Here is a 27,776-nt window from a genome sequence, read left to right as displayed (position 1 = left end):
ACACAAGCACAGTCCTGCCACTGTCCTCACCTCACAGACAAGGAAACTGGACTCAAACAGAAGCCACTTGCTCAAGATTTCACAGCTGGGACTGGTACAATCTCCCTCCAGAGCCCACACTCATAGAAAAGTCACAGTTCCTCTCCTTCCCAGTGGTAAAATGAAGTAATATCAATGTATCCGTATTATTTACCTCCCGTCAACTATAATCAGGAGCCAAGAATATTTAATAAAATGTAAAAATGCCAAGAAGATGTTAAATTTTTAAAATGCAGAATATAACTCTACATCAAGTGTGATCCCAATACTGGGGAAAAAAATGTATATATGTGGAGAAAGAAAGAAAAAGTAAACAGGGATATTTAAAATAATAAAAAACACTAACAACTGTTATTTTACCGTGCGCTAGGCAATGTTCTAAGCGAGGATACAGCGGTTAATTTTCTTGATGTTTTATTCCTTTTTCAATTTTTCCTTTGTGAGTATAAATCACTATGGTGGGTTAAAGCCCATTCTTGGACCCTCCTCCCAACAAGAAGTGTTGGGGTCCATGTCCCTTACCCTTGAGTCGGGCAGGCTCCGTGGCTGAGGCAGGGACATTGTGCCAGGACTTTAAAGACTGCAGCTTCCACTTCCTGTCTCTTAGAATATTCGCCTTGCAAGCAGCCAACATGCTGTGAGGAAGCTCCAGCTCGCGAGGAGGCCCAGATGGAGAGGGTCCAGGCGCCCCGGGCCACGTGCTGGCCGACAGCACCGCTCACCAGCCACGAGCGAGACACCTCACGGGGCCCCTCTAGCCCAGCTGAGACACCCCCGACACACCTGGCACCAGGCGAGGCAGCCCCACCCCGAGCAGCCTGATTGAACTGCGGATTCACGAGCAAAATCTCTGACTGTTGCTGTTGGAAGTCACTGAGGTTTATGGTAGTTTGTAATGTGGCAACGGACAACCAGAAAAATTTACACAATTAGGATAAATAAATGGCATAAAAGTTAAAAACATAAATATAACCCTCTCCCATCTACGCACTAACAGAACCTAAAAAACCCTACATCCGCTGCTTCACGTACTCATTGGTCTCAGGACCTGACTCACAGGCGTGGTCTCCACCAGTGCCACACCTCACCAAGGCAGGAGTGCCATCTGGTGTTCTAACTTCAGTCTTCGTGCAGGATCAAAATGCAGAAAGGAGAAAAGGATCTATCTTCACCAGTTTTAAAATACTGTTCAAGAGGGCGCTGGGAGAACACCTACAATTCTCCCCTACTCTCTTGTGAATCTTCACCTTTGAAATAGTACTCATGATTGCCAGCACAACACACTGTAAGCTCATCAAATCAAAAGGACCACCCCTCCTTCAAGCAAGAGGGCCAGGCACTTGAGGGTGGAAGACGGCATCTGCCCATCAGCTGAGCTCGGGGGACACAAGACGGGGCAGCAGCGACTGTGATAAAGTGGAAGGGTTTGTGCCCTGACCAAGCCAGTGGGGTGGAATTGCTGTCCTCTGTTTCTGGGCTATTTGGGAATTGGGGCTCAGTATTTTCAGATGTCATTTCCCCCCAGGAAAATCCAAAATTTTCTGTGAAATCTCCCCCAATTTAAAGGTTGGTAGCCCACTCAAAATTAAAGGACATACTGTGTAGGCCAAAGCAAACACAGCTGGGCTGAACTCAGCCTGCAGACTCAGAGCTGCTCTGCTTTAAAGGGGGGCCGGCTGGCCAGGGTCTGGTTAGGAAAAGGGAGAGCAGAGAAGAAAGCAAGGTGACAGACACTCCCAGTCTTACTGCTCTTCCACTGTCTCCGCGCCCTGTAACTGCACCCATCCTAGCCCTGCAGAGCCAGCCAGGCAGGGGCAGCTCCTATCTGCCATCAGGGAGCTAAAAGACCAAGGCAGAAATTGCTAGAGCTGACTAAAAACATAACCATTCAAACAGCAACAAACGAGCAAAAACTGTTGAGAGAACAAAAACGGCATAAACAGGCATTCACTAGATCAGCATGGCAAACTGTCAACAAACATGAAAAAAAATTACTCTCACCAATAACCAGGACACCAAGTCTAAAAGTTAGATACCATTTTCACTTATCCTAAAATAATAATCAGATAAGAACTCAAAGACATGTATATAAAGTCACTCAAGGCAGTATTTGTTTAGACTTTAAAAAAAAACAGAAATAACAACAGGCATTTGATTAAATTAGTTATTCATGATACATCAAAAGACTCCTATGGAGTCATTAAAAACAGCAATGTAAATCTATACGTCGTTGATAATATGCCCTGTTCTATCATCAAATGAGTTGCAGGCAACATAAAAAGTATACAGCATTGTCCCATGCTTGTAAAAAAAAAAAAATAATAACAGACTTATATGAGTATACTTGTGCGTGTATGTGATTATATATAAAATGCATGTGTATATTGTGCATAGAAAAGACTAATACTATATAAACCAAAATGTTATCTGTAATCTTTATAATTCATATTTTGTCATTTTTCTAATGTGTGTTTGTTATTTGTATAAAAGTTACTTGTACTTTTGCAAGTTATTTACATACCATGACTTACAAGCAACCTAACAACGTACCTCCAGTATATACATTTCCTCAACAATAAGAAAATTATGAAGAGATGATGAAAACAAAAAATAAAATACAACACTATGTGTGCTAAGGCTGGAGGACAGCAATCATTCAAACAACTTTGTATTTAATTCCAATCACCGAATCTTCAGACCAGAACATCCCGAAATTTTTCAAACCAGGAGCTACGACTGGAGAGAACACTAAAGAATCATTAAATCAGCTACTGCCAAATAGTATCCCATGTCAAACTGATGATTTTAAAAGATGCCATCACAACCTGTGACTAGACGAAAAGCCACTGAATTGTACTTTAAAAGAGTAAAATTTATGCTGTGCGAATTATATATATTTTTTTGAAAAATGCCACCAAGGAGCAACCTTAAGAAAGAACTACTTTCACAGACAACCTCGTAACTAGCGCCATCTCAGAATCTCCAAAAACAAAGAGTGTACCCCAAGTACAGCACGACTCTGGGTTCCGGACAGAAGGAGACGCCACCACTGAATACATCAGTCTACACGCAGAGAGAAAACGTTCCTGGCATATAGCTCCATGCCCCTGTCTGGCCGACCTCCCTCAGAACACTTGGCACACAGAAGTACAAGCATGTGGATGCTTCTCCCTCGCCCCCAGGGTGTGGCAGCTCCTTGAGGACACAGCCTGGGGCTCAGTCACCTCCCCTATTCCAGCCTAGCACACTGTCTAGCACACAGTAGCTGCTCAGGAAATATATTTTTTTTTTTTAACATCTTTATTGGAGTATAATTGCTTTACAATGGTATGTTAGTTTCAGCTTCACAACAAAATGAATCAGTTATATATATACATATATTCCCATATCTCTTCCCGCTTGCGTCTCCCTCCCTCCCACCCTCCCTATCCCACCCCTCCAGGCGGTCACAAAGCACCGAGCTGATCTCCCTGTGCTATGCGGCTGCTTCCTACTAGCTATCTACCTTACGTTTGGTAGTGTATATATGTCCATGCCTCTTTATCGCTTTGTCACCGTTTACACTTCCCCCTCCCCATAGCCTCAAGTCCATTCTCTAGTAAGTCTGTGTCTTTATTCCTGTTTCACCCCTAGGATTTTCTCAGGAAATATTTGAATGAATGAAACGGTAACCTCTACACTCCCAGGAATTCCCACTGGACTGGCTATGTATCCTCAAACTCGGATAAGCGTGGCACCTCTAAAAATAATTGCCTATGATTTCATCAAACTCTAGAAAAGGGAAAACAAACTTTAGTAACCCCAACCATTACCTCCTCCTGTTTTCTCAGGGGACAATGATTTGTGACAGTTCACGATGTAAGGAATAGTTCTGTTTAATTTGGGTATTTATATATAAACACTTGAATTAAAGAAATTAAGAAAGGACTTACGAGAATCTTAGGAGAGGTTCCAGGCCATGTCCAGGGAATTCATTGAGAATTTCCATGGCTGTAACACAACCTACAGTTGGTATTCCTTCCGTATAATCACTTCCAAGCAAATAGGCCAAATTTATTAATTTGTTCCGGTCCAATCCTATAAGAGTAAAAGTTATTATATACTTTTCCACCTTTTATTTTATAAACATTTATTACATAACATTTATAAACACTTCATTATATAGATAATATACATGTATATATCCTTATCCAATATCCAAAGGTATCTCTCTTTTGCTATTTGAAATAGATTCCTTTTTTTTTTTTTGCGGTACACGGGCCTCTCACTGTTGTGGCCTCTCCCGTTGTGGAGTACAGGCTCCGGACGTGCAGGCTTAATGGCCATGGCTCACGGGCCCAGCCGCTCCGCGGCATGTGGGATCTTCCTGGACTGGGACACGAACCCGTGTCCCCTGCATCGGCAGGCAGACTCCCAACCACTGTGCCACCAGGGAAGCCCTAGATTCCTTTTTTTAAATGGCATTGTGCTTCGATTTTTCAAGTTTCACACATACTTGCAGTTTTAAATGCCATATAACCTCTGACCCCCAAATTCGGCGCTCTCACCGGGACCTCTCCTCTGAAAGACAGTCACGCACACTCAACTGGCACCTTAACGTCTCCGTGGAGATGTCTAAGCGGCACCTCAGAGACAACACATCCAGACCTGGGTCTTCACTCCCGCAACACCCGCACCTGCTCCTTCCCCGTTCCGCCATCTCACCAAGGCCAGTCCACTCCGTGGGCTGCTGCGGGGGATGGGGGGTGTTATTCCTGACTTCTCCTTCTCTCACGTCCCAGCCCAGTCTACCTGCAGAGCCTCTCCACCACACTCTGGACTCTCCTCCTTCCTCTCTGACCTCACCTCTTGCCATCCTTCTCCTCATTCTCTCACACTGGCCCCTGAAGTCGTTTCCCAGGCCTGCCATAACAAAGTGCTCAGACTGAGGGCCTTACACAAAGGATTCATTTCCTCACAGTTCTGGGGACTAGAAGCCTGACCTCACGGTGTTGGCACGGTTGGTCCCTTCTGAGCCTCTCTCCTTGGCTGGCAGATGGCCGGCTCTCCACGTGTCTGCACGTGGTCTTCCCTCTGTGTCCTAATCTCTCCTTCTTACAAGGACACCAGTCGGACTGGATTAGGGTCCACCCTAATGACCTCATTTGACCTTAGTCACCTCTTTAAAGAACCTATCTTCAAACACAGTCATACTCTGCGGTACCAGAGTTTAGGACTACAATACATGAATTTGCAGGAGATACAATTCAGCCCGTAACTATCTCCATGCTTCCCTAGAACACACCAAGCAGGCTTCTGTCTCAGGGCCTTTGCACATGCCAGTCCCTTTGTCTGACATGCTCATCCCCACGGTATCCATAGCACGAGCTTCCTCTCTACTTTAGGCTCCAGCCCAAAAGGTGCCTATTAGTAAAGCCTTTTCTGACCACAAAGGACATGCACTTCTTGCGACTGCAGGTCACTCTCGCCTCTTTTACTGCTCTGTTTTTCTATATGGCTCATACCACTGTCAAATTACGATTTATGTATTTTTTTTACCATCTGTTTCTCCTGCTAGACTGTTTTATTCTCTGCTGTTTCCCCACTTCCCATTGCCAAGAACAACAACTGGCATATAGGAATCGCTCAGTGTGTATTTGCTGAATCAACGGGAGGATGAAGGATCACTGCCAGAAACAACAAGGACCATGAGCCTCATGATTCCAGCAGGAGTGACCCCCACCTGTCTCCCCACTCTACCACCTGTAGTTTACTCTGGAGACCTCAGGTAACCAGTCAGAGCGTAACCAGGCCTGATGATTAAAACTGCAGAAAATGTCTGAACATTACTAGGGTTTTAATTTCTTAGTTCCAAATTAAAAATCGTATTCTGCTACAGAAACAAAAGATCGTTTACATGAAAACTTGTACAGATCTACCATTTCCATTAATGCACCAAATTAGCTCCTTGGAAAGAAAGAATTCATACTACAAAATTCTGAATGTAAATTTCAGAAAGCAATCATACTCTGAAGTCTTACCTAATTGGTTGTGAAAGTCCACATACTGGTAATATTCTACAAACTTGTTTTTATTAAAAAAGTTTTTATAGACGTGCCGTGCTCCGAACAGCCAAATGTCACTGTCATCAGTGATCGTTCCAGAAGTTTGATCAGTCAGATCCAGGATGGCGCACTGAGCTTCTGCTTCCATGGGAGCCTCAACGTAGGGGACGCCGAACAGGCGAAGAAGTTCCTGAAGAGGTACAGACACACGATGACCCCTGCTGAAATGCAGGACCTGGCCTCCACCCGGAAGTGGGAGCAGTGCTTCAACAGGTAACTTAATGCATGTGCCCTCGGGGAGTCTGATTAAGGAAAGACATCGGTAGGTAGGTATTGTTCGAGGACACCCAAACTGTCCACCTACCTGGCTTTCCTGGAACATCTGTCCTGTCACAGTAGCCGCGACCCGTTCTTGCTGCTGTTTTTGAGCTTTCAGTGACTCCTGCTGTGTTAAAAGGTTGCTCTCCAGTGTCTCCAGCTCCTCCTATAAGATAATTTCGCCTGTGGGTAATTATATTAATAACCCAATTAAGTTCATTGGTAATAAAAAGCTTGTACTTAGTCTGACTGAAGTTACCAGTAAGCTTTTTCTCCTTATGCAGGTTTCCACTTGGATTTCTGAGCGAGTTTGTAATAGCTTTAGAGTTCCCTCACTAACCCACACGGGAAGTGGACACTATCCCGGCCAGGAACCTCCACAAGAAAGGAGCCATGTCAGCAGGAGTAAGAAAATGGGTGCAAAGAGCTATTATGTCTTCCTCCATCAGCTCCTTAAAAACTCAGAAGCTACTTAACTTGGCTTCCTCAGCAATGAGTAAAAACATGATGTCACGTTATTACCAGGTCAACATCTTGCCATTCGTTGAGCAAATCATCTGCATCTTTTTCAGTTTCTTCAGGTGGCTCAGTGCCCACGGCCTCCCTCTCAGAGTTGTCTCTCGGGAGGCCCTGGGGGTCACCTGTGGCTTCTTGCGTCTCAGTTCCTACTGGTTCCTCTTCACCTTGTTCAGAGGGAGGTCTGGAAGCTTCGTATAACTCAGCTTGAAGTTCATCGCTGCTATTTATACTCTGCACTTCAATGAAACTTCCTGTACCAAAATAATAAGATCGTTGTGTCTATAACTAAAACATTTAAATTACCCTGAAATCATCAAGAGCTTTCCAAAGTATCCTGAAAAATGTTTTACCCTAAAAAGAAGAGATTTAAATGTCTTAGAAAACATGTAATAGTAGTATATTGTTATTAAATAAATTTATTAATAAGTGCCTGTAACTTCAAAATAAGCCTTTTCAATTAGATACACTGCCACTGTCTTTGAAATTAGGAACCATGCTCTCAAACATTTGCATATTTGCTTATAAAAAAACGTCCTCTAGGGCTTCCCTGGTGGTACAGTGGTTGAAAGTCCGCCTGCCGATGCAGGGTCCCCTGGTCCCTGGTCCCTGGTCCCACGGGTTCGTGCCCTGGTCTGGGAGGATCCCACATGCTGCGGAGCGGCTGGGCCCGTGAGCCATGGCCGCTGTACCTGCGCATCCGGAGCCTGTGCTCCACAACGGGAGAGGCCACGGCAGTGAGAGGCCCGTGTACAGCAAAAAAAAAAAAAAAAATGTCCTCTAAGTTAACTAAGAACTACCAAGGTATGTACACAATCATGGAGTTTTTAAAAAATGTTTGTATGCTATTTCACTATGAACACAGCAAAGAATAACACTGTGACGCAGAAGAGAGAACCCTGGATAAGGACACGGAAGAAACAGCTCTTCCTCTCCCACCTCCTTCCTTCCTCTCTTGATGTCCTTTCTTCTCTTTGAAAAGCATTTATTGATTCCCTTCCTTCACTTCAGGGGGAGGAGTCTGGATCTGAGGACACACTCAGGACGGAGGGGCTGGGACCAAGGGGACAGCCAGGACCAAGGAGGAGGCCAGTGATATCGGGAGCTGGTTACAAACAGAGAATGAGCAAGTAAGCAAATACACTGAAGATAACAGAAGGTCCCTCACTGTTAGACAGGGAAATTATAAAGAAGGCAGAGTGTAGAATGAGATCTGGGATGCTGGAGAAGAACTGCAGATACGAGCGTGAGCTCATGGGTGTATACACAGCCCCACAAACAGGTGCCAGGCAGGGTTGGGATTCAAACCCCATCCAATGGCCCCAGAGCCAGAGCTGCTTGGTCTACACTGCACTGCTCTCTCCCGTCTCCACCCTCTGGTCACCTCTGCAGGGGAGCTGAACCAAGAAGGCCAAGTGTCCCCCTGGCTCAACCTCACCTGGGAACGGCATGGCAACTCAAGTTTCTGGCCGTTCTACACATGTCCACAAACGACCACAAAGACACTACCGTGAGGACTGATTCTGGGGTTAGATATAAATTTTAGTGAGTAGGCAATTTTACAGATTTGAAATCTGTGAAAAATGAGGATTGACTGTACATAAGCGTACACAGATATAGACATATAATATATATGTGTACACATACAGAGCGAGAGAGACAGAGAGAGATATGATAAAGCCAATGCGGTAAAATGCCAGCCACTGAGGTCCTAGGTGAGGGAAATAGAATGCTTTAAGATACTTTTTCAACTTTTTAAAATTTGTAATTATTTCAAAATAAAAAGTTAAAAAATTAAAGGGAAACTCACCTTTACCTTCTCCAACTAGGGCACTCCCTCTCTTTAAAAACAAAAATGAAAAGAGCAGCCAAACAGCAAAGGTCAAGATTCCATTACTAGCTGTGTGTCCTTGGCAAAGTCACTTGTCCTTTCTGGGCCTCTAGTTCACCACCTGAACAATGTGGATCTGGACTACACTAAAGCATCTCTCGGTTCCTGCAGATGCGAGATCCTACTTTTCTTTATCTCTAAATGAGCACAAGCACTTACCATCAGATTCACTTTCTTCAGAGCCTGTTTCCTTTGGTTCCATGGATGCTGGAACTGAAATTAAACCCTGGCCTGCAGATTCAATGGTCTCATGTTCTTGGATGGTTTTCAAGAAATTCTCATGCTCTTTGGCATTAACAGATGCCACATTTCCTAAGTCACTTATTGTCTCTAAAGGGACACTTAGCGTATCACTCGATTCTTGCAAACTGACGGTGCCTTCAGGAGCAGGGTTTTTTTCAGATTCTGTTGCATCATGACTTGAAAGGACAGAGGTGTCATATTTACTCTCTGGTGGAAGAAGACCTTGCTGTAGCTCAAGCACTTTGGTTCCACTCCTTGATACGGAACTCGGACTTGTCGGAGGTGTCGGTGTCCACTCTGGTCCTCTCTGGAGCCCAGGTGCATCCCTGGGTAGCACCACAATGTTTTCCAAAGGAACTGGATCTTTTCCATCCTTAAGTGCAGTCTCATCGTTTGTCTGAAAGGCTTCCTTCACCGGGGGAATAAACGACATCTGCTCTTTTGGAACGCCAGAGTCGCTGCCTTGACAAAAGACAGTCCTCGGTAGGTGAGCCGATTCTGTCCGCTCTTCGTCGGCATCCGCGCTGGTTACAGGCTCCTCTGCGAGGTTCTTACTGGCTGCGTGAGACGCTGCTGCCAACGGCACTCCTTCACCATCTCTCATTTTAGGTCCTTCCTCAGTCTCCTCGTCAGAACTGCTCTGGAGCGGTTTCGGTTTTCTCGCGCCTGCCCCTCCTGTCTGCACGTCGCTCCTGGCACGCACTTTCACGTCTTCATCATCGTCATCGAGAGCTCTCTGCAGGGCCAAGAGAGTCAGCGGCGACACAGAACCTGCACGTGCGGTGGCGGGCGCGTGCGTCACATGGCACAGCCTGCGGGTCTCACTCTCCAGCTCATCTTCTGAGCTGCCGCCCAGCAGGGCCGCCTGCAGGGCCAGTAAGGTTCTCGGGGAAGGAGGGGAGGCGTCAGGCTCTTCCTTTGGCTCCAGCTTTTCACACGGAGATGACTTCATGTCAGAAGACCTGCTGTGCATTTCACTGCATGAAGGAAGAGACTCTGAATCCACTTCTGCAACTTTCTTAGCTTGAATACCTTGAGAAAAATTAAATATTCTCACTATGTAGCTTTACAGTGTGACAACATGCTTCTAGTTAGATGAATAAGAGCATACCGGTTCTCATAAATGAATTTATAAATTCTCATTTAATCAGCAACTAAGAGTTAATTTGTTAGTTAATTTTAAAGTGGGTTGGTATGATACTACTTAATACATTAAAATCTATATACATTTATTATTGCATTAATAATAATTATAGTCAATAAATTAAGTAGGACTTCATTCACATTATCTGGGGGTGGTAGCTTATAGAATTCAGAGACATGACATATTTTTGGTTTTTAACCGTCAAATAAGTGATGGTACCTGTACCTTTAATCAAGATGTAATGTGAAGTATCTTCAGAGACCACCCTCCTTGACTCTACCTCCTTCAAAAAGCCTCCTTCATCTTCATATTGCCTTTGGATTTGTCCTGAATGTTGTTGATTCATTTCCTTTTGGACATTTTCTATGTGTTGGTTTAGATAGTTTTTTTTAAGCAAGCCTTTGAGCTGGTACTGTGAAAAGTCATTGGACTCCTAAGGCAAAATAAATAAACAAAATTTATCTTATAGTAAATACAGATAGTATTCTCATATTTCCATCCTTTTCCCCCAAAGGGGATAAAGAACAAGTGATTTTTTCCATTGGTGGTACTTTCATACTAAAAAAGTAAAATTTGAATAGTAGGAAAATGCTATAATTGCTTTGTTAAAGGATAATCTTTCAAACAAAAAGAACTGGGCAAAAGAAAGGAAATCATGCATACTGTTTATGATTCCATCATTTACTCAAAAAACATTTATTGAGCATGTGATGCATGCCAGGCACTGTGACATGTTGATTCTGGCTTAATGGACAATCTTTTAGAATGCAAGTAAAGTGCCCAGCACACTTCCTGGTCCATAAAAGACACACAATAAATCATTGCAATCACAGTTATTAGTAATACTTAACATTTATAAAGCACTTCCTGAGTAAGACATTCTTCTAAGTGTTTTTAAATATATCATACCATTTTATTCTCAACCACCGATGAGGCAGACGTCATTATCTCCATTCCACAAATGAAGAAACTGAGACTTAAACAGCTTGAGTAACCTCTCTAGAGCCGCATGGCTAGTAAGTGGTAGCTCTGGGGTCAAAAGCAAGCTACCAGAGCTTCCCTGGTGGCACAGTGGTTAAGAATCCGCCTGCCAGTTCAGGGGACACAGGTTTGAGCCCTGGTCTGGGAAGATCCCACATGCCGCGGAGCAACTAAGCCTGTGCGCCACAACTACTGAGCCTGTGCTCTAGAGCCCGTGAGCCACAACTACTAAGCCCACGTGCCACAACTACTGAAGCCCGCATGCCTAGAGCCCGTGTTCCACAACAAGAGAAGCCACCGCAATGAGAAGCGTGCGCACCACAATGAAGAGTAGCCCCTGCTCGCCGCAACTAGAGAAAGCTCGCATGCAGCAACGAAGACCCAGCGCAGCCAAAAACAAATAAATAAAATAATAAATTTATTTAAAAAAAAACAAAAAAGCAGGTTGCCAAGCCTTATACTAAATTGCTCCTATTACTATTAAGATTATTACTCTTATTACTTACCAATACTACTATTATCAATTTTGCATTTGCCCAATGTTCAGACAATGCAAAGGTCCAGTCTGTATGACTTAGAACTTCCCTTAGCTACCAGAAGGACGGATCCAACGAGCTGTGCACCATCCTACCCTGGCCTACCCATCCCAGAGGCTCTGTGGTGGCAGAAAGAGAAAAAATGGAGCAAACCATCAGGACTGCCTCTTTCTCCCATCCTTCCCACTGTTGTTTACATAATCCAAATTCTATCTCCTCAAAGACCAGCCAGAGATCCATTTACACTCAAGAAACAAAATGCAGGATGGATAGACTGAACCTGGATGTTTCCCCTGAAACAAAAATAAATTTACTTCTGTCCTTTGAATATCATTTCTGCACATCTTAGCATTTTCCTATGTTCACGTACTTCGTGGAAAAGCAGATAGGAGTGATGGGAAAAGAAACAGCTCCTGCCTTTTTCATATTTTTGGTATCAAAATATGTTAATATTCTACAATGTATATTATGGGTTAAAATAACTTTTATGAACTAACCTAAGAATTGAACCACTAAGCGTACACTAGGCACTTACTATGTGAAAGATACTGAGCTGAGTGCTAAAAATACAGAGGTGAGCAAGGTAGGCACATTTGGGTGCTAAAAATCTAAAGAGACACTACAGGGTGCTGTGAGAACACAGAGCAGGAGACAAGACCTGGTCTTGGTGGAAAGTCAAGAAAAGCTTCCCTGAGTAAGTATTTATAAGTTCAAACTTATAAATGCATGTTTCATAGTATCTCGGAGATACACAAATGCCATTTACTGTAAACGTATATTGTGCAAGTAATGCTTATCAATTTTCTTTTTCTAATGAAAAATTTTGCTGATATTCTTAATTCTAAGCATTAATGCGCTGTTGTATAGTTTACCTCTGGCATTGCTTCAAATAATGTTCTTCTTCGCTTGGTAAATTCTTTCATATCAGTCAAGATTTCATGCTTTATTTCAGGGGGCAGGCTGCTAAAGTCTTCAGACTCAATATCTACTGCATTAGGATTCTGAAAGAACTCCTCCTGTAAAGAGTAAAACGTAACACCATGAAATTTACACTTTATACACTTAATTCTATTCACCGTGACAGATTTTTTTCGGTGCTTGTATCATAAACAGAGTTCTGCATATTCTACAATAGGCTAAACACAGTTGTACATTATGTGCAATAGGCATCAAAGTGAATAGGCAGATTAGGGAATGTATCCATTCACTCATTCATTCATTCAAAACAAAAAAAATACTTGGCAGGCACTGTTCTAGGTGCTAAGGAACTACAGAGATCATGCCAGGTAAGGTCCCTACTCTTAGGAGCAGAAGACACAGGATAAAAAAATAAATGAACAAGATAACAATGAGAAAACAATGCAGGTTAATCTGATAGGAGAGTTAATTAGAAGAACAGAAAGAGAAAAAATATTATCTGATAGAGAGGACCCCACCAGAAATAATGACCTGCAAGCAGGGACACAAAAGACACCCAAAAACCTGCTCTGGGACAGAGCATCTCAGGCTGAGGGAACAGCAAGTCCAAAGACCCTGAGGCAGAGATAAGCCTTATGAATTTGAACAATATTTACAGTCTCCTTAGTTAGATAAGTTCTGTCTTGCTCTTAACTTAAAATCAAAAGTAGTCATTAGTGGGCTTCCCTGGTGGCGCAGTGGTTAAGAGTCCGCCTGCCGATGCAGGGGACACGGGTTTGTGCGCCAGTTCGGGAGTATCCCACATGCCGCGGAGCGGCTGGGCCCGTGAGCCATGGCCGCTGAGCCTGCGCGTCCAGAGCCTGTGCTCCGCAACAGGAGAGGCCACAACAGTGAGAGGCCCGCGTACCACAAAAAAAAAAAAAAAAAAAACGTAGTCATTAGTAAAGATAAAATAATACAATTTGCTCTCTTGTATGTATGCATGTTGTGTGTGTATAAACCAGCAAGCACTTAGGACAGGCCAGTCATTTCACTCAGAGCTTCCCATGTTTTCCCTCAGGAATGCTCCCATCGTCCCTACGAGGAAAGCATCAATATTATTGTTTTAAAAAAAAAAAGGAAATAAAGCCTTGGAGAAGTTGATTTGTCTAAGATCGCACAGCTAGTAAGCTGTAGAGTCTGGACTTAACTGCAAGTCTTTCTGCCCACAGGGTCCATGGTCTTCATCAAGACTGTGTTCACTTGCTGCATTAATAATGCAGGACCTTCATAAGCTAAAGAATCTTGCAGTTTCAGCTCAAAAGTCTTCTACCAGACATACCAGAATAACATGAACATACAAGAAACGGTGAGCTTGGGAATCAAAGAATGTTACCCGCTCTTCTGAGAAATGTGGAAAAAATTTCAAAAACTTGTATATGCAGCACAACCTCAACTTGTAAGCAAGTTGTGCATTAAAATATGCGTGGTGGTGGCTCTGCAACCTGTGCACGGTTCTCTGACCCTCTTCTCGCCTAGTTCCCCTCCCATTAAGTGGGGGCTGGCCCTAACCAGCTGCCAGTGAACAGAGCGCCATGGAAGGAAGGCTGTGCACCTCCCACAGCTGGCCAGAAAGGGCAGCGCGGGCCCTGCTGGCACTGCCTCTTGGGCTCCTGCCCCGGAACACAGCGGCAAGCTGTGCCAGAGCTCAGGCCACACGGAGAGGCCACAGGCGGGGGTTCTGGCTGACAGGTAACGTCAGTTGCCGGGCACGCGGGGGAGGAGGTCTTTGAGGGGCTCCAGCCCCAGCTACCGTCTGACTGCACCTACACGGGAGACGCTGAGAGGGAACTGCCTCGCTGAGCTCATCAAGCCCCAGAACAGAGAAGATGATGATGATAAAAGACTGTTTTCACAGCACTAAGTTATGCAGCAATAGGTAACCACAGCCTGTGCATGAACATACATCTTCATAAATATATACATACACACATACCCTTGATACACATACACATACCCAAACACACACATACACACACACACACACACACACACACACACACACACACACACAGGTATTCAACTACACGGGGGCGGGAGGGGTACTAATATACAGCAAAATGTTACTAGAAGTTATTCATGGGTGATAGGCTTCCCGTATTTTTATACAAGCACTTATTGTTATTTCTATTTATTTATTGGTTGGTTGTAAAAGAAAGATGGCTTATTGTGGATATCTAGATAGGCATAATTCCATACATATGTTTAGGAGTCTGTGTATATTTTATATGTATGTACATTCACATGCACACATATATACACACAGTAAAGAAGGTTTCTGTATTTTTTACCAAGAACATTCATAAATCCATACTACCTCATTAAAATTATTCATTTGCATGTTATTCATTTCAAATAGAATAAATCCTGAATTCAAAAATTATTTAAATACCTGTAGTGCTTGTTTTTGATTCATTCTCTCTTGCCATGCTTTTTCATCCTCCTCTTCTGAACTGAAAGTCAAACACACGTTTATAATATCTATGATTTAATGACTACTTACAAAAATATTTCTTGAGTGCAAGGTGCTGCTAGTTACGGGAGCTGCAACAGTAAGACGGCCTCAGTCTCACAGTGTGATGGGGACGCCTGTAAGCGAGCGATCGTAACATGACCTAATATCTCCCATCACCAGGGCAGAGCAGGTTGCCGAAGCTGCAATTAGGGGTCACTTCACCCCAGGAGCTTTGTGAAATCTCCTGCAGTTACACTGCCTGATTAAGGGGTTGAAGTTTTATCCTAGAGAAGGAAGAATCTAGGAAGTGCTTTAAGCGAGGAAATGACAACATCAGATTTGGGTTTAGCAGGTTCTACACTACCAGCCAGACACTGGGCTTGGCAGGGAGGGGTTCCCTCAGAAGGGTACGATCAGAGATGGAGACACAGACAGAAGTGTGGAAGCCAGGACGGTAACCTCGAGACACGATGATGGCCGCAGCGGTAACTCACAAGCTGTGTGGCCTCACAGGAGCCCCGGGAAAGGAGTGGGGGAAGGACAAGCTGGCCCTCCACCTGCACGTCAACCAAAGAAGCCGCTGAGGACTAACATCCAGCCGGAGGGAAGAGTGCACAGGGGTGCCCGAGGAAGAGTGGCCAGAGAGGGTCCCAGACATCGGGCTGAGAAATGCAAAGCAGCCACTGGATTTATCAGGGAGGACGTAGTGTGCGGACTTTAGTGATGGCGTGAGAGAGAAAACACCGGGCTGAGAAGCAGGTAGAGACAGCTGGCGTCAGTGAAGTGTAAGAAAAACCAGAATACACGTCTCCACAAATTCTAAATGAACAGTGCTAGCGCAGGCTCCAGAGAATGAAAAAAGAAAACCGCCACAAACCACCAAAACACAAAGATAGTAAATAAAAAGTTTGGTCTTAAAAAATATTCTAAAAGGTGTCGAGAATGCGTACTTCAGATGCATTAATTCCCACACGCCTTATTATGTAGATAAAATAGAAAGGTTTAAATCTGTCTGAATATAGCAATAACATTTTTAAGTAGTTAAAACATTTACCTATCTTTCTCTGCCTCTTGTAAAGGTGGCAAAACATAGATGTCATCTTCTCTTTGAACTTGAGTAAGACTGGGAAGTGCTTCCTCCCTGAAAAGTACACAGAGACTTCAACAGAGATCACAGGAAACAGTATTCTGAGAGTCAATAATACTCCCCAGTGATCACACAAATGCTGACGAGGAGGTGAAAAGGGGAAACCCAGGGGCGATAGGTTCGGCCCCTGCTGGCCTGGCTGCGGGGCTGCTGGACAAGAGAGCAGCCCCCAGAAAGAGGGGACCTGGTCTCGGCGTGAAGAAAAGTGTTCTGAGAGTAAAACGTGCAAAAGCAACGCGGCAGCTTTCCTTTCTCGTGATCACAGCTGATTCTCACAGAACAGAGAGTTTTCACAACTTCAACTAGGTCAAATGGACACCCCATTTATTCCTCTCATTAGGGAAAGGCAGCCACAAGAATCTGATGCAAAAATTTTAAATTAATCTTTAAAATTAATGTAATTCCCCTCTTGCCTTTTGCTTTTTAAGGCAGTTTTGATAACTTGTCTTTTCAAAAATGTTTTCAAAAGCTTCTCGGTAGTTTTTTTGGAGTCATTGGTTGCCAAGTCCTTTCTCTGCCTTCTTTTAGCCTGTGAAAAAAAAGGATACAGGATTTTATTTCAAGGTATTAGTATATCAAAAACACTTCTGTGGGTTTTTTCCCTAGAGAATTTGGTTTGTCTGAGTTTTCGGACTATGGTTGTTTTGGTATCTTCTTCTAATTACCGTATGAGTGAATACCTTCAGGTTTTTGCTGTGGAAAGGACACCCAGAGTTTCCAACTAACGAGTACTTAATGCGCTGGCTATCACACAATATACTTGAGAAGCTATTAATTTACTTTCAATTTCTTTTAAACATCCTTTAATGTCCTTAAGTAGCCTAAAACTTGATATACAAGTAAGTAAATGCTTCCCTAAAGGGATTATTATATTAATTTCTTCTTTAAAATGCCACTGTTAAGCCAAAACCAATTCCCGATATTAGTTTTTATAAAAATACATTACTGGTATGTAACTGTCCTTCCACATCCAAGATTATGTCATAAGAAATCCTAACATGTATAGAAATATCTTGTAAGAAATGTCCGAAACAGGGAAAAATGGAATAGTCTCAGTGCTTACAGTTTACTACAAGGCAGAAATATCAAAACATTCTTTCATTTCCTCTTTTTTAACTGAGATAAACCGCCATATAACGTTGTGTAAGTTTAACTGCAGAACACCTAAGACACTCTAAGGGGAAAAGTCTCTACTGTAACTTTAGTAGTTTTATTAAAAGTTAAATATTATTGCACCTGTGATATACTTTCAAAAACAAACCTCTTTTAAAAGAAAAAGTGTTTGTTCAAGATAAATTTTTAAAAGTTGAATTAAACTAGATATATGTCGAAGTTAAGTCTTGATTTCCAAAATGCTAAGGAGAAAATTTAAATTTTATGTGAACTTTTCCTTCTTTCTAAGAATGCATAAAGAAAAAAATAGATGACTCTTACCAGAGTCTGTTTCTTCAATAGTGGAGCATCCCCATCAAACACAAAAATAGGACGAATTCGAAAAAATAAGAGTTTGCAGAGCCGATGGAACAAAGTAAGAAGATGAGCATTTTCTATTGAATTCCCATGGCGATCCCGAACTCCTTTAAGTGCTTGGTTTAACCAAATGCTAATATCTAGAAGGATTGTTAATGGAAAACACTTTGCAATTTCTTCCCTCACCCTCACAATTTCAAATTCCTAATGTCTGATATAATCCAAACATTAAAACTGAGCACCCATCACAACTTACTTGAAACTGAAAAATGGTTAGCCCTGATGGAATCTACCTAAAATCAGTTAACTGTATTTGGGCCCTGTTATCACTATTCACATTCTGAATTTTTAAATCTTACATAGACATATGTCTCCTTTAAAAAGTCTAATCGCAAAGAAGTGCTTCTTTAAAAAAAAAAAAAACTAATGATCTGTATGGAATTTTAGTAAATTAACACAACTTTTTTGGAGAACAATTTGGCAATTCATAGCAAAAAACTTTAAAACTTGCATTCTATTTTATGTAAGAATTCCACTTCCAGACATTTATCCTCAAGAAATCATCATAGACTTACAATAAGAGTTACTTATAAGACGGCTTGTTTATAATAATGAAAATACTAAGAATAAAAGTTTTCCAACAGGTCTTTTTTTAAATTAGATTATGGTATAGTGATTTGCTGGAATCCAAGGGTCTCTTAAAAATGGAAGTCGCAGAAGCACATGAGGCAGAGAGTCACAAAATATTATTAAAGGAAGTAAAACGGTTACAAAAGTATGGAAAATATAATTCCATTTTGTAACATATGCAATATGCTAAATATTAAAAAAAAAGACTCGAAGTTCAGACATCAAAATATTAAGAGTAGTTGTCTTCTGCTGTGATTACCTAATTTTTCCTTCTTGGAGTCTTCTTATATTTTTAAACTTTACTAAAGAATGCTTTTTAACAGATTGTTTTCTATTTGTTCATAAGAGAGGGACACAGCCCTCTGCCCGCTCCTCCGACCCACCATTAAAGTGCTGACTTCGGCAGTGGTGGCCCGCAGGCCCTCCCCTTTCCTCCTGTCTGCACTGGCTACCCAGATGACCTCCGCCCCCCATACCACAGCCCATAGAGCACCGAGCTCCACACATGCGCGTCTGCCCCAGAGCGCTCTCCCAACCCCAGGTCGGACGGCCTCGTTGACATCTCTACCTGATGCCTCAGCCGCTTCAGACTTACCACGATCAAAACTGCACTCCGTGCCTTCTCAGCAGGCTACTCACGCCCCCATTTCAGTGGATGTCACTCCCATCCACCCAAGCCAGAACCCTGAGCGCCATCCCACGTACGCCTCCACCCAGCCATTGCCAGGTCCTATCAGTTCTACCTTTTTATCTATCTTGAAACTGTTATGTTAGATTTCACCGACAGACCTGTAGTGAAAACTACAGTGGAAAGCTCCCGCTGCCTTTAGAATAATATCCAAAAGTCCTTCCCACGGCCTACGAACCCTGAATGATCTGTCCTCTGTTCTCCTCTCCTGGCTCATGTCGAGCCACTGGGCTTCTCTCAAACCCTGGAAGTCACTAAGCTCCTTCCTGCCTCCAGGGTCGAGACCCTCCTTGCTCCTTCCCCAGCCTGAAAGAGCCCCTCCCTCTCTGAGCCTAGAGATTCCCTACCCTTAGGTCTCAGTCTAGCGGTCACGCCCTCAGCCGAGATTAAGACCTCCAGTTACACACTCCTATTCAAAAACACCTTGCTTATTTCATGGCAGAAATGTTTCTATGCACTGGCGATACAGTACTGGACAAAACAAAGCGTTTGCCCTAATGGAGTTTACAACCAGTGCGGGGGGAATCCAGACTGTGAGCTCCATGACATGTGTAAACCACACTGCTGGGCACTGCTCTCCCTCTCAGAGCACATAGGAGGCAACAAAGACCTGCTTTCAAATGAGATGAACGGTTAAATATTTAAATGAATGTACATTACCTACTTACTACCATAAAAAATTAGGCCCATCAACAATTAACTTAATAAACATTACATAAAAAATAACTAGTGGAGAGCAAGCTATTACTAGATTCATTCCTATGATATTTGAGGGCTACTAGGTGCCAGGTATATCCAAGATCCTAGGGATAGAACAGTGAACAATACAGCTATGAACAAAACAGATAGGGCCCCTACCCCTGAGAAACTTGCATTCTAATGGGGAAGACAATGAAAATCAAGTACAGACGTCTAATACATCAGGTTGCTGGTAAGTGCCAAGAAAGAAATAGAGCAGAGTAAAAGGACAAAAGTGTGATTGGTGGTCAATAGCTCTTTAGTTAGGGAAGTCCTATCGGAAGAAGTAACGGAGGCCTGAACGAACGAAGAGGAACGAGGGAGAAAACAGTGGGGCAGGAGATACAGCAAATGGAAACGCCCTGGGACAGAAGCAGGCTTCCGTTTAAGGACAACATGGCAGGTGCACGGCCAGAGGAGCAGTAAGAGGAAGTGATGGGTGTATATAGTCACTGGAAGGTTTCTAGAATGTGACTGAAGGATCACCCCAGTGGACACGTGAGGAATAAACTATAAGGAAGCCAGCTTTAAACTAGTTACAACAGCCCGAGGGAAAGCAGAACGCAGTGGCAAGGATGATGAGAAGTGGTCAGAAAAGGATCCATCCTGGAAGTAGGATCTGGCATTGGCTTAGCTCTGTATTGGGTCAATGGTGTTGTTATTGGGTAAATATTTCTAATTGGCTTGTTTCTGGTTGCTACACCGTTGTATCAGATGGAATAAGTTTCTACTTAGCCCATTCCTTTAAATGTTATAATCAATGAGAAAAATATAATTTCAGATCAGTAGCTCTCAACTCTGCTGTCCTTTGGAACCAGATATGAAGCTTTTGAAACGCAGATTGCTAAACACAGGTACACCTAAAATTCTAAATCATAGAGATTGAGATCGGACTTTTTTTTTTTTTTAATTAATCACAGGTAGTGCCAATTCTCAGCCAGGTTGAGCGTTCCAGCTTAAAATTCTTTTTTTTTTTTTTACACTCTTTGACATAAACCACAGCAAGATCTTTTTTTGACCCACCTCCTAGAGTAATGGAAATAAAAACAAATATAAACAAATGGGACTTAAAAGATTTGCACAGCAAAGGAAACCATAAACAAGACAAAAAGAAAACCCTCAGAATAGGAGAAAATATTTGCAAATGGAACAACAGACAAAGGATTAATCTCCAAAATATACAAACAGCTCATGGAGCTCAATATCAAAGAAACAAACAATCCAGTTAAAAAATGGGCAGAAGACCTAAATAGACATTTCATCAAGGAAGACCTACAGATGGCCAGGAGGCACATGAAAAGATGCTCAACAACACTAATTATTAGAGAAATGAAAATCAAAACTACAATGAGGTATCATCTCACACTGGTCGGAATGGCCATTATCAAAAAATCTACAAACAATAAATGCTGGAGAGGGTGTGGTGAAAAGGGAACCCTCCTGCACTGTTGGTGGAAATGTACATTGATACAACCACTATGGAAAACAGTATGAAGGTTCCTTCAAAAACTAAAAATAGGGCTTCCCTGGTGGCACAGTGGATGGGAGGCCGCCTGCCGATGCAGGGGACACGGGTTCGTGCCCCGGTCCGGGAAGATCCCACATGCCGCGGAGCGGCTGGGCCCGTGAGCCATGGCTGCTGAGCCTGCGTGTCAGGAGCCTGTGCTCTGCAACGGGAGAGGCCACAACAGTGAGAGGCCCACAAACGGCAAAAAAGCAAAAAAAAAAAAAAAAAAACAAAACTAAAAACTAAAAACAGAACTACCGTATGACCCAGCAATCCCACGACTGGGCATATACCCTGAGAAAACCATAATTCAAGAAGAGTCATGTACCATAATGTTCATTGCAGCTCTATTTACAATAGCCAGGACATGGAAGCAACCTAAGTGTCCATCGACAGATGAATGGATAAAGATGTGGCACATATATACAATGGAATATTACTCAGCCATAAAAAGAAATGAAACAGACTTATTTGTAGTGAGGTGGATGGTCTCAGACTCTGTCATACAGAGTGAAGTAAGTCAGAAAGATAAAAACAAATACCGTATGCTGACATGGAATCTTAAAAAAAAAAAATGGTACTGATGAATCCAGTTTCAGGGCAGGAATAAAGAGGTAGACATAAAAAATGGACTTGAAGACATGGGGTGGGAGGGCGAATTTGGGGCAAAATGAGAATAGCATCGACATATATACACTACCAAATGCAAAACAGTTGGCTGGTGGGAAGCAGCAGCACAGCACAGGGAGATCGGCTCTGTGCTTTGTGATGACCTAGAGGGGTGGGATAGGGAGGGTGGGAGGGAGACGCAAGAGGGAGGGGATACCGGGACATGTGTATGCAAATGGCTGATTTGCTTTGTTGTGCAAGAGAAACTAACACACCAATGTAAAGCAATTATACTCCAATAAAGATATACTATTAAAAAAATTTTTTTTTAATTTTATTTATTTTTGGATGTGCAGTGCAGCGTGTGGGATCTTAGTTCCCCGACCAGGGATTGAACCCTCGCCCTCTGCAGTGAAAGCGTAGAGTCCTAACCACTAGTCCGCCAGGGAATTCCCGCAGCTTGAAATTCTTAAAAAAGAAATATGCAGAATTAGGCAAGCTGAAAATATTTCCATAATTTAATTTGTCTAATTTCAATAAGTTTATAAAAGGGAACATTAAATTTATCCCAGGACTGGAAAAGTTAAATGTGCAGCCAAGCCAAAAACCATTTTACAGATGAGACTCAAAAGACCAGTAACATTTTGAAACAAAAAATAAATTACTTTAGTTCTATTGTTAGGCAATGTAAAATTTAATTAACCCCTATTAGTATGCAAAGCCTAAAGAGACTGTAGGATTTTGTTAATAAAGTTAAATGTATTTTACAAATGTTGAGGTCCATAAGAGACAAAAGTTTAATTATTAATTCTTTATTATTTGACACAAACACTTAGATTGCATAAGTAAACAAGACACTCATCTAGAAATGGTAAAAAGACCAAATTATTTTAGGGATCCAAGAATAAATTATGAAACTTGTATGTCATGAGTAATTTTATTAACAAATAAAACCAAAAAACCTGAATATATTTCAGATATTTGACTTGGAATTCCCATGAAAATGAAACAAAGCAAAATCAATTAGAGAACAGCAACCAGCTAGTCTCCTTTTACATATACGTATATATGCATATATATATACATATATATGAAGTTACCATTATAACTACAGTACCTTTGACAGTCTTCTTTTAATAATTCATTCTTTCAGAAAAGCCTAATAACCCCATGAATATGACTTCCTGTCCCAAAAAGTTTCTGAGTCATCTGAAAATAGATGATCTAAATTAAATTCTTTACATTTATTTTGGACAACTTTCTAAAAAATCAGAATGCTGAACTTCACATCACATCTCAATTGTTTTACAAATTATTAATTCTTCATACGGGCTGCAACGTAAACTGATCTAAATCTTTGCTGAAGTCTTAAGGGTTCCTGACACTGAAAAATGCTTTCATTCACATGTACAATATATATTGATAGTTCTATGAAGAAAATCTTCAGAAAGCAGTAATTTGAGAAACCACTAGAGGGCAGCAATAGCACGTGTGCTTTAAAAAAACTTTCCCACAAGCTACCTGGCATAAAACTTTTAAGCCACAATTCATTACGGATGTATTTCAAGATGACTCACATTGCAAAAAACACAATCATCATCATCATGTTACTTTATTTAAAAAATTATCAATGCTCCATTATGTATAAGTTGTCTCTATACGAAAGTCAACAGCTCCTTTCACTGAATCCCCACATCCTCTGACAGTGCATTTACCACGGGACAGCAATTATTACATGACTGTCTTCTCCACTCCGAGTGGAGATCCTAGGCTCATAGGTTCCCACTTAGGGAACTGGTGAAAGGTACCACCAGCTTCTGGGACACAACAGACACTCAGAAAAAGAAAGAAAAGAAAAAGAAAATGAAGACTGCTTAATGAATAAAAGGATCAAAATGTCAGAAACAGCCTTCACATGTTTTGGTAATGAAGAAAAACATTAAACTCCAAAGGCACAAACAAAACCAGCCAAACATGCACACAATCAACAGTCCTTAAAATGTCCATCATAGAGGCTGGGAAGAAAATAATTCACTGTAGACCTTTTGAAATCTTTTCAGTGTTGTACTATATGAATTTCCTATTCCAAAACACATAACAAAAGATAATAAAAGTTACTTTTTTTAAAAAAAAAAAAGGTCAAACACTTGCCCACACTTTTCTTCCTCTAACAAACATAAATAAAGCAAGACTCAGGACAGCAGGCAAAACTACTGGTCGGAAGTCCACTTTGTTTTCTCCATGCTGACCTCCCTGTCGGGATAACAGATTTACAATTTACCATACTAGCAGCGACAGACACTATTCTAAGCTTCTTTCATTTAAATAACCCCTTCATTCCTCACACCAACCCTGTGTGTAAAGACTATTATCACCTCCACTTCCCGGATGAGAGAACTGACGCATACACTTAGGCGCCCCTAAGTGATTAAAACAAGACTCCAATCCAAAGCTGTGTGACTTGCAAAGCCAGAACTGGGAGATTGGGATTGACATATACACACTACTACATATAAAACATATAACTACTAAGGACCTACTGTAGAGCACAGGGAACGCTACTCAATACGCTGTAATGACCTATACGGGAAAAGAATCTAAAACAGAGTAGATATATGTATACATATAAGTGATTCACTTTACTGTACAGCAGAAACTAACACAACATTGTAAATCAACTCTACTCCAATAAAAATTAATTTTAAAAAGAAAAGAAAGGAAACATCCCAAAGAAGACCCTATAGCTACCCACCTGGGTGAGACGTTCAGCCTAACAACGCCCCTCTGAGCCCCCTGGAGAACCTGAGAGCAAAATCCTGGCACCCATCGTGCATCCCTGGCACCGACACCCGGAAAAGGATACCCACGGCAAGGACCTTCCCCTCCAGCGTCTCCGGGTTGACCTGCCGCCCGGAGCACTCCAGCAGCTTCCAGAGCCCCTGGACTCCCATGAACGAGGTGTGCCCTCGGAGCGCGTCTCACGGGCGGGATCGCGGGAGACCTTTCACTCCAAGTCTTCCACAAGAGGCTGCACCAACGCCCCGGACCCCGAGAAGAGCTCCCCAAGCTCCCACCCGGAGAAGACGGAAAACAACCAGGAGCGCACAGCTTTCCAGGGAAAACCGGCCCCGGCGAAAACCGCACTTCCCAGAACCTGACACGGCCTCGCGTTAGAAAGACGGGCCCAGAGAAAGTCGGAGGCACAGAGGAGCAGGTTCTCGTATCGCCCAGCGCTTTGGCCCAAACTTCTGCACTCCTAACAGATGACCAGGGTGAGAGGACAGCTCAGGCGAGATAAACAGCCAAGAGACGTCCCTCAGGCAACCCCTGTCTCCTCTAGGGGGGCCGTAAACTCACACGAAATAGAGCCGCCCGGCTTCCGTTTAATGCGTCGCGCAGGGCGGAAGTCCTGCCTCCCCACGCTGATGTATATCCGCTGCGCCGTTACACTCCGGAAGTGAGGGGGTGGTTCGGTCTTCGTGTTTGTATTGGGTCGGCGCCCTGCTTCCTCCACACTGGCATCTTGTTGCTGTTAAATGTTGAACCCATCCGCAAAGCGTCTGCCTTCAGAGGTTGCGGTTTTCTAGGTGCTTTACCGGTATCAGTTTCTTCCCACTGAGCCGCCACTTGTGAAAACTCTTAATACTAAATATTGTTTTACATGTGAAAGATGGACCCTTTGGTTGGTGTTGTAATTAGTATTTATTTGTCCGGTAACTTGTGGTAACTAGGTGGTAACACGATTTAAAATCTTAACCCTTGAAATATAGTCTTCTCCGGCCTGTAAAATTTGGGAATCCACGGCATGTAGGTCAGAAATAACAAGAAACTAATTGCCAGATTAGCACCTGGGTAGACGGTGGCTCGGACCCTCGGGCTGAGATTCACACCCCGACCGAGCTACGTTATGATGTTTATCGTTGCTCAAGTCGCATTTGTTCAGGGTTCGTCTCTTCATCTGTAAACTGAGCGGGCATAAAGCCAATCTTGCAGACGGTTTTAAGCAAGGATCAGAGATAATGTTTGCAAAGTACTTACCACTCGGAGTTAATAAATGATAGCCTTATCGTACATATTGGTTCAAATTTGGACTACTGAAACTAGATTCAAAATCAGTGAAAAGATTGATTAGAAATCAGTTTTTAGCAAAGCTATATTCTTGCCCAAACAGATGGGTTCCCAGTAGCCAAGTTTACTTGACCTAGTCACAACTAATTTTCTGTCAGGGATAATCCTGACAAAGTACTTATTTTCATTTCCTCAGTGTGTAAAGTAATCCCCAGAACTGTTGTTCCAAAATGTATTTTGCCGGAATTAATATAATCGCCTGTTCAATTTTTGTCTCCCCACCTCCAGTAGTTTACAGTAGACTGTAAACTTATTGAAATCAAGAACTATTTTGTTGACTTACATACTCCATTCCTGATATTTAGCAGGAATCCTATAAATATTGCCTAAATGACCACTTTGCCAGCGTCAGGTCTAAATCTCTGCAGGGCATCTTGCACCCTGTTGAAAGAGAACTTCCTCAAGCCAGGCAGATGTTAGTTCAGATCCCATCTGAGCCATGTCATAACCCTGAGTTATGGGCTGAATTGTGTCCCCTTCCAAAATTCATATGTTGAAGCCCTAATCCCCAATACCTCAGAATGTAACTGTTTGGAGATAGGGCCGTTTCAAAGTTAAGTTAAAAGGAGGCCATTAGGGTGAGTTAATCAATCTGGCTGATGTCCTTATAAGAGGGAATTTGGACACCCAGACACTAAGGATGATTGCACAGAGGAAAAACCATGTGAGGACACAGGGAGAAGGGGGCCAGCTGCAAGCCAAGGAGAATTCAAGAGAAACCAAACCTGTCAACACCTTGATCTTGGACTTCTATCCTCTGGAGCTATGAGAAAATAAATGTGTTGTTTAAACCACCAATCTGGTATTTCGTTATGGCAGCCCTAGCAAACTGAGACATCCTAGGATCCCAGGCAAGTTTCTTCACCATTGAGAATCTGAATAAAATGGAGATGCCACTTCTTTTGTGGTTGCTCTGAGATCAGTGACTTTACATGAAACACCTAGTGGGTAATGGTGCTCAAATTAGTTTGCTGAGTGAATGAGGGGGAGAACTCTGTGGGTAAAATTGAAATACAGAGTGTGACTGGATTGTAGATCACCTTGCCTGAGCACCTCCAGTGTCTGGGAGAAGGCAAGTTGGGAAGTATTACAGCTGCTGCACCAGCTCGGCCTGATGATGGGGCTTAGTAGCGGGAAAAGTAACAGTTTCAGGATTTGATCATTTTTTACTACCTGAGAGCTGGGTAAAAACAAATAGCCAATGTGAACATTTCAGTACTACAAGTGCTTGTAAAACCAGAGCAACATTTCTTGAATACAAAATATTTTTTTAAGGAACAGCAACTAAGGAGTGTACATTTGATTTGTAAGAAATTGGTTCCTTTAGATGCTGTTTAAAGGGCTCTCCATCAAGATTCTGACAGGAAAATACACATCGTTTAGGCCAATAATAATAGCAAGCACTTAAAGAGCAATTCCTATCTACAAAGCACTGTTCTAAACACTTTACATGTATTAACTTATTTATTCTTCAAAACAATTCATAAAATAGATACTATTATCCCCCTTTTACCAATGAGGAAATATGCACAGGAAAAATAATCTCAACTCGCCCAAGGTGATACAGCTAGTTAGTGGAGAGCCAGTAATATGAACTTTCATTGCTTCTATGGAGACTTCTAAGAAAAATTGACCAAGAAATTAAATATGACAGGAATGTTACTCATCTTGAAAGAGAAAGGTGCAGTCACTTGCTTACACATTCTGGAAAAGCAGTCCCTGTAAGTCTCAGTGT

The 27,776-nt window shown here is 42.5% G+C and overlaps 1 protein-coding gene across 6 annotated transcripts in view; it reads right to left on the bottom strand.

The window, feature by feature from the left end:
- ERCC5 (ERCC excision repair 5, endonuclease) overlaps positions 1-25,260 on the bottom strand; it is a 32,466-nt gene extending 7,206 nt beyond the window's left edge. For 5 of the 6 annotated variants that reach the window (XR_013824844.1, XR_013824845.1, XM_079902908.1 and 2 more), the window contains exons 1-12: positions 24,777-25,260; positions 17,706-17,881; positions 16,685-16,800; positions 16,179-16,265; positions 15,062-15,122; positions 12,585-12,728; positions 10,421-10,628; positions 8,968-10,083; positions 6,924-7,171; positions 6,448-6,567; positions 6,060-6,273; positions 3,972-4,116 (exon numbers count right to left, since the gene is read on the bottom strand). Coding sequence is in view for 4 of the 6 variants with exons in the window: in XM_079902908.1 (XP_079759034.1) it covers positions 3,972-4,116; positions 6,060-6,273; positions 6,448-6,567; positions 6,924-7,171; positions 8,968-10,083; positions 10,421-10,628; positions 12,585-12,728; positions 15,062-15,122; positions 16,179-16,265; positions 16,685-16,800; positions 17,706-17,881; positions 24,777-24,864 (2,723 nt within the window). In the remaining 2 variants the exon portion in view is untranslated. The remainder of the gene's footprint in view (positions 1-3,971; positions 4,117-6,059; positions 6,274-6,447; positions 6,568-6,923; positions 7,172-8,967; positions 10,084-10,420; positions 10,629-12,584; positions 12,729-15,061; positions 15,123-16,178; positions 16,266-16,684; positions 16,801-17,705; positions 17,882-24,776) is intronic. The other variant, XM_079902909.1, reaches the window with a different exon arrangement.
- Positions 25,261-27,776: the final 2,516 nt, after the last annotated feature.

Source organism: Stenella coeruleoalba (assembly GCF_951394435.1).
Source record: "Stenella coeruleoalba genome assembly, chromosome: 18".
In the NCBI taxonomy this organism is placed as follows: domain Eukaryota; kingdom Metazoa; phylum Chordata; class Mammalia; order Artiodactyla; family Delphinidae; genus Stenella; species Stenella coeruleoalba.
This window is presented reverse-complemented; position numbering and strand designations above follow the sequence as displayed.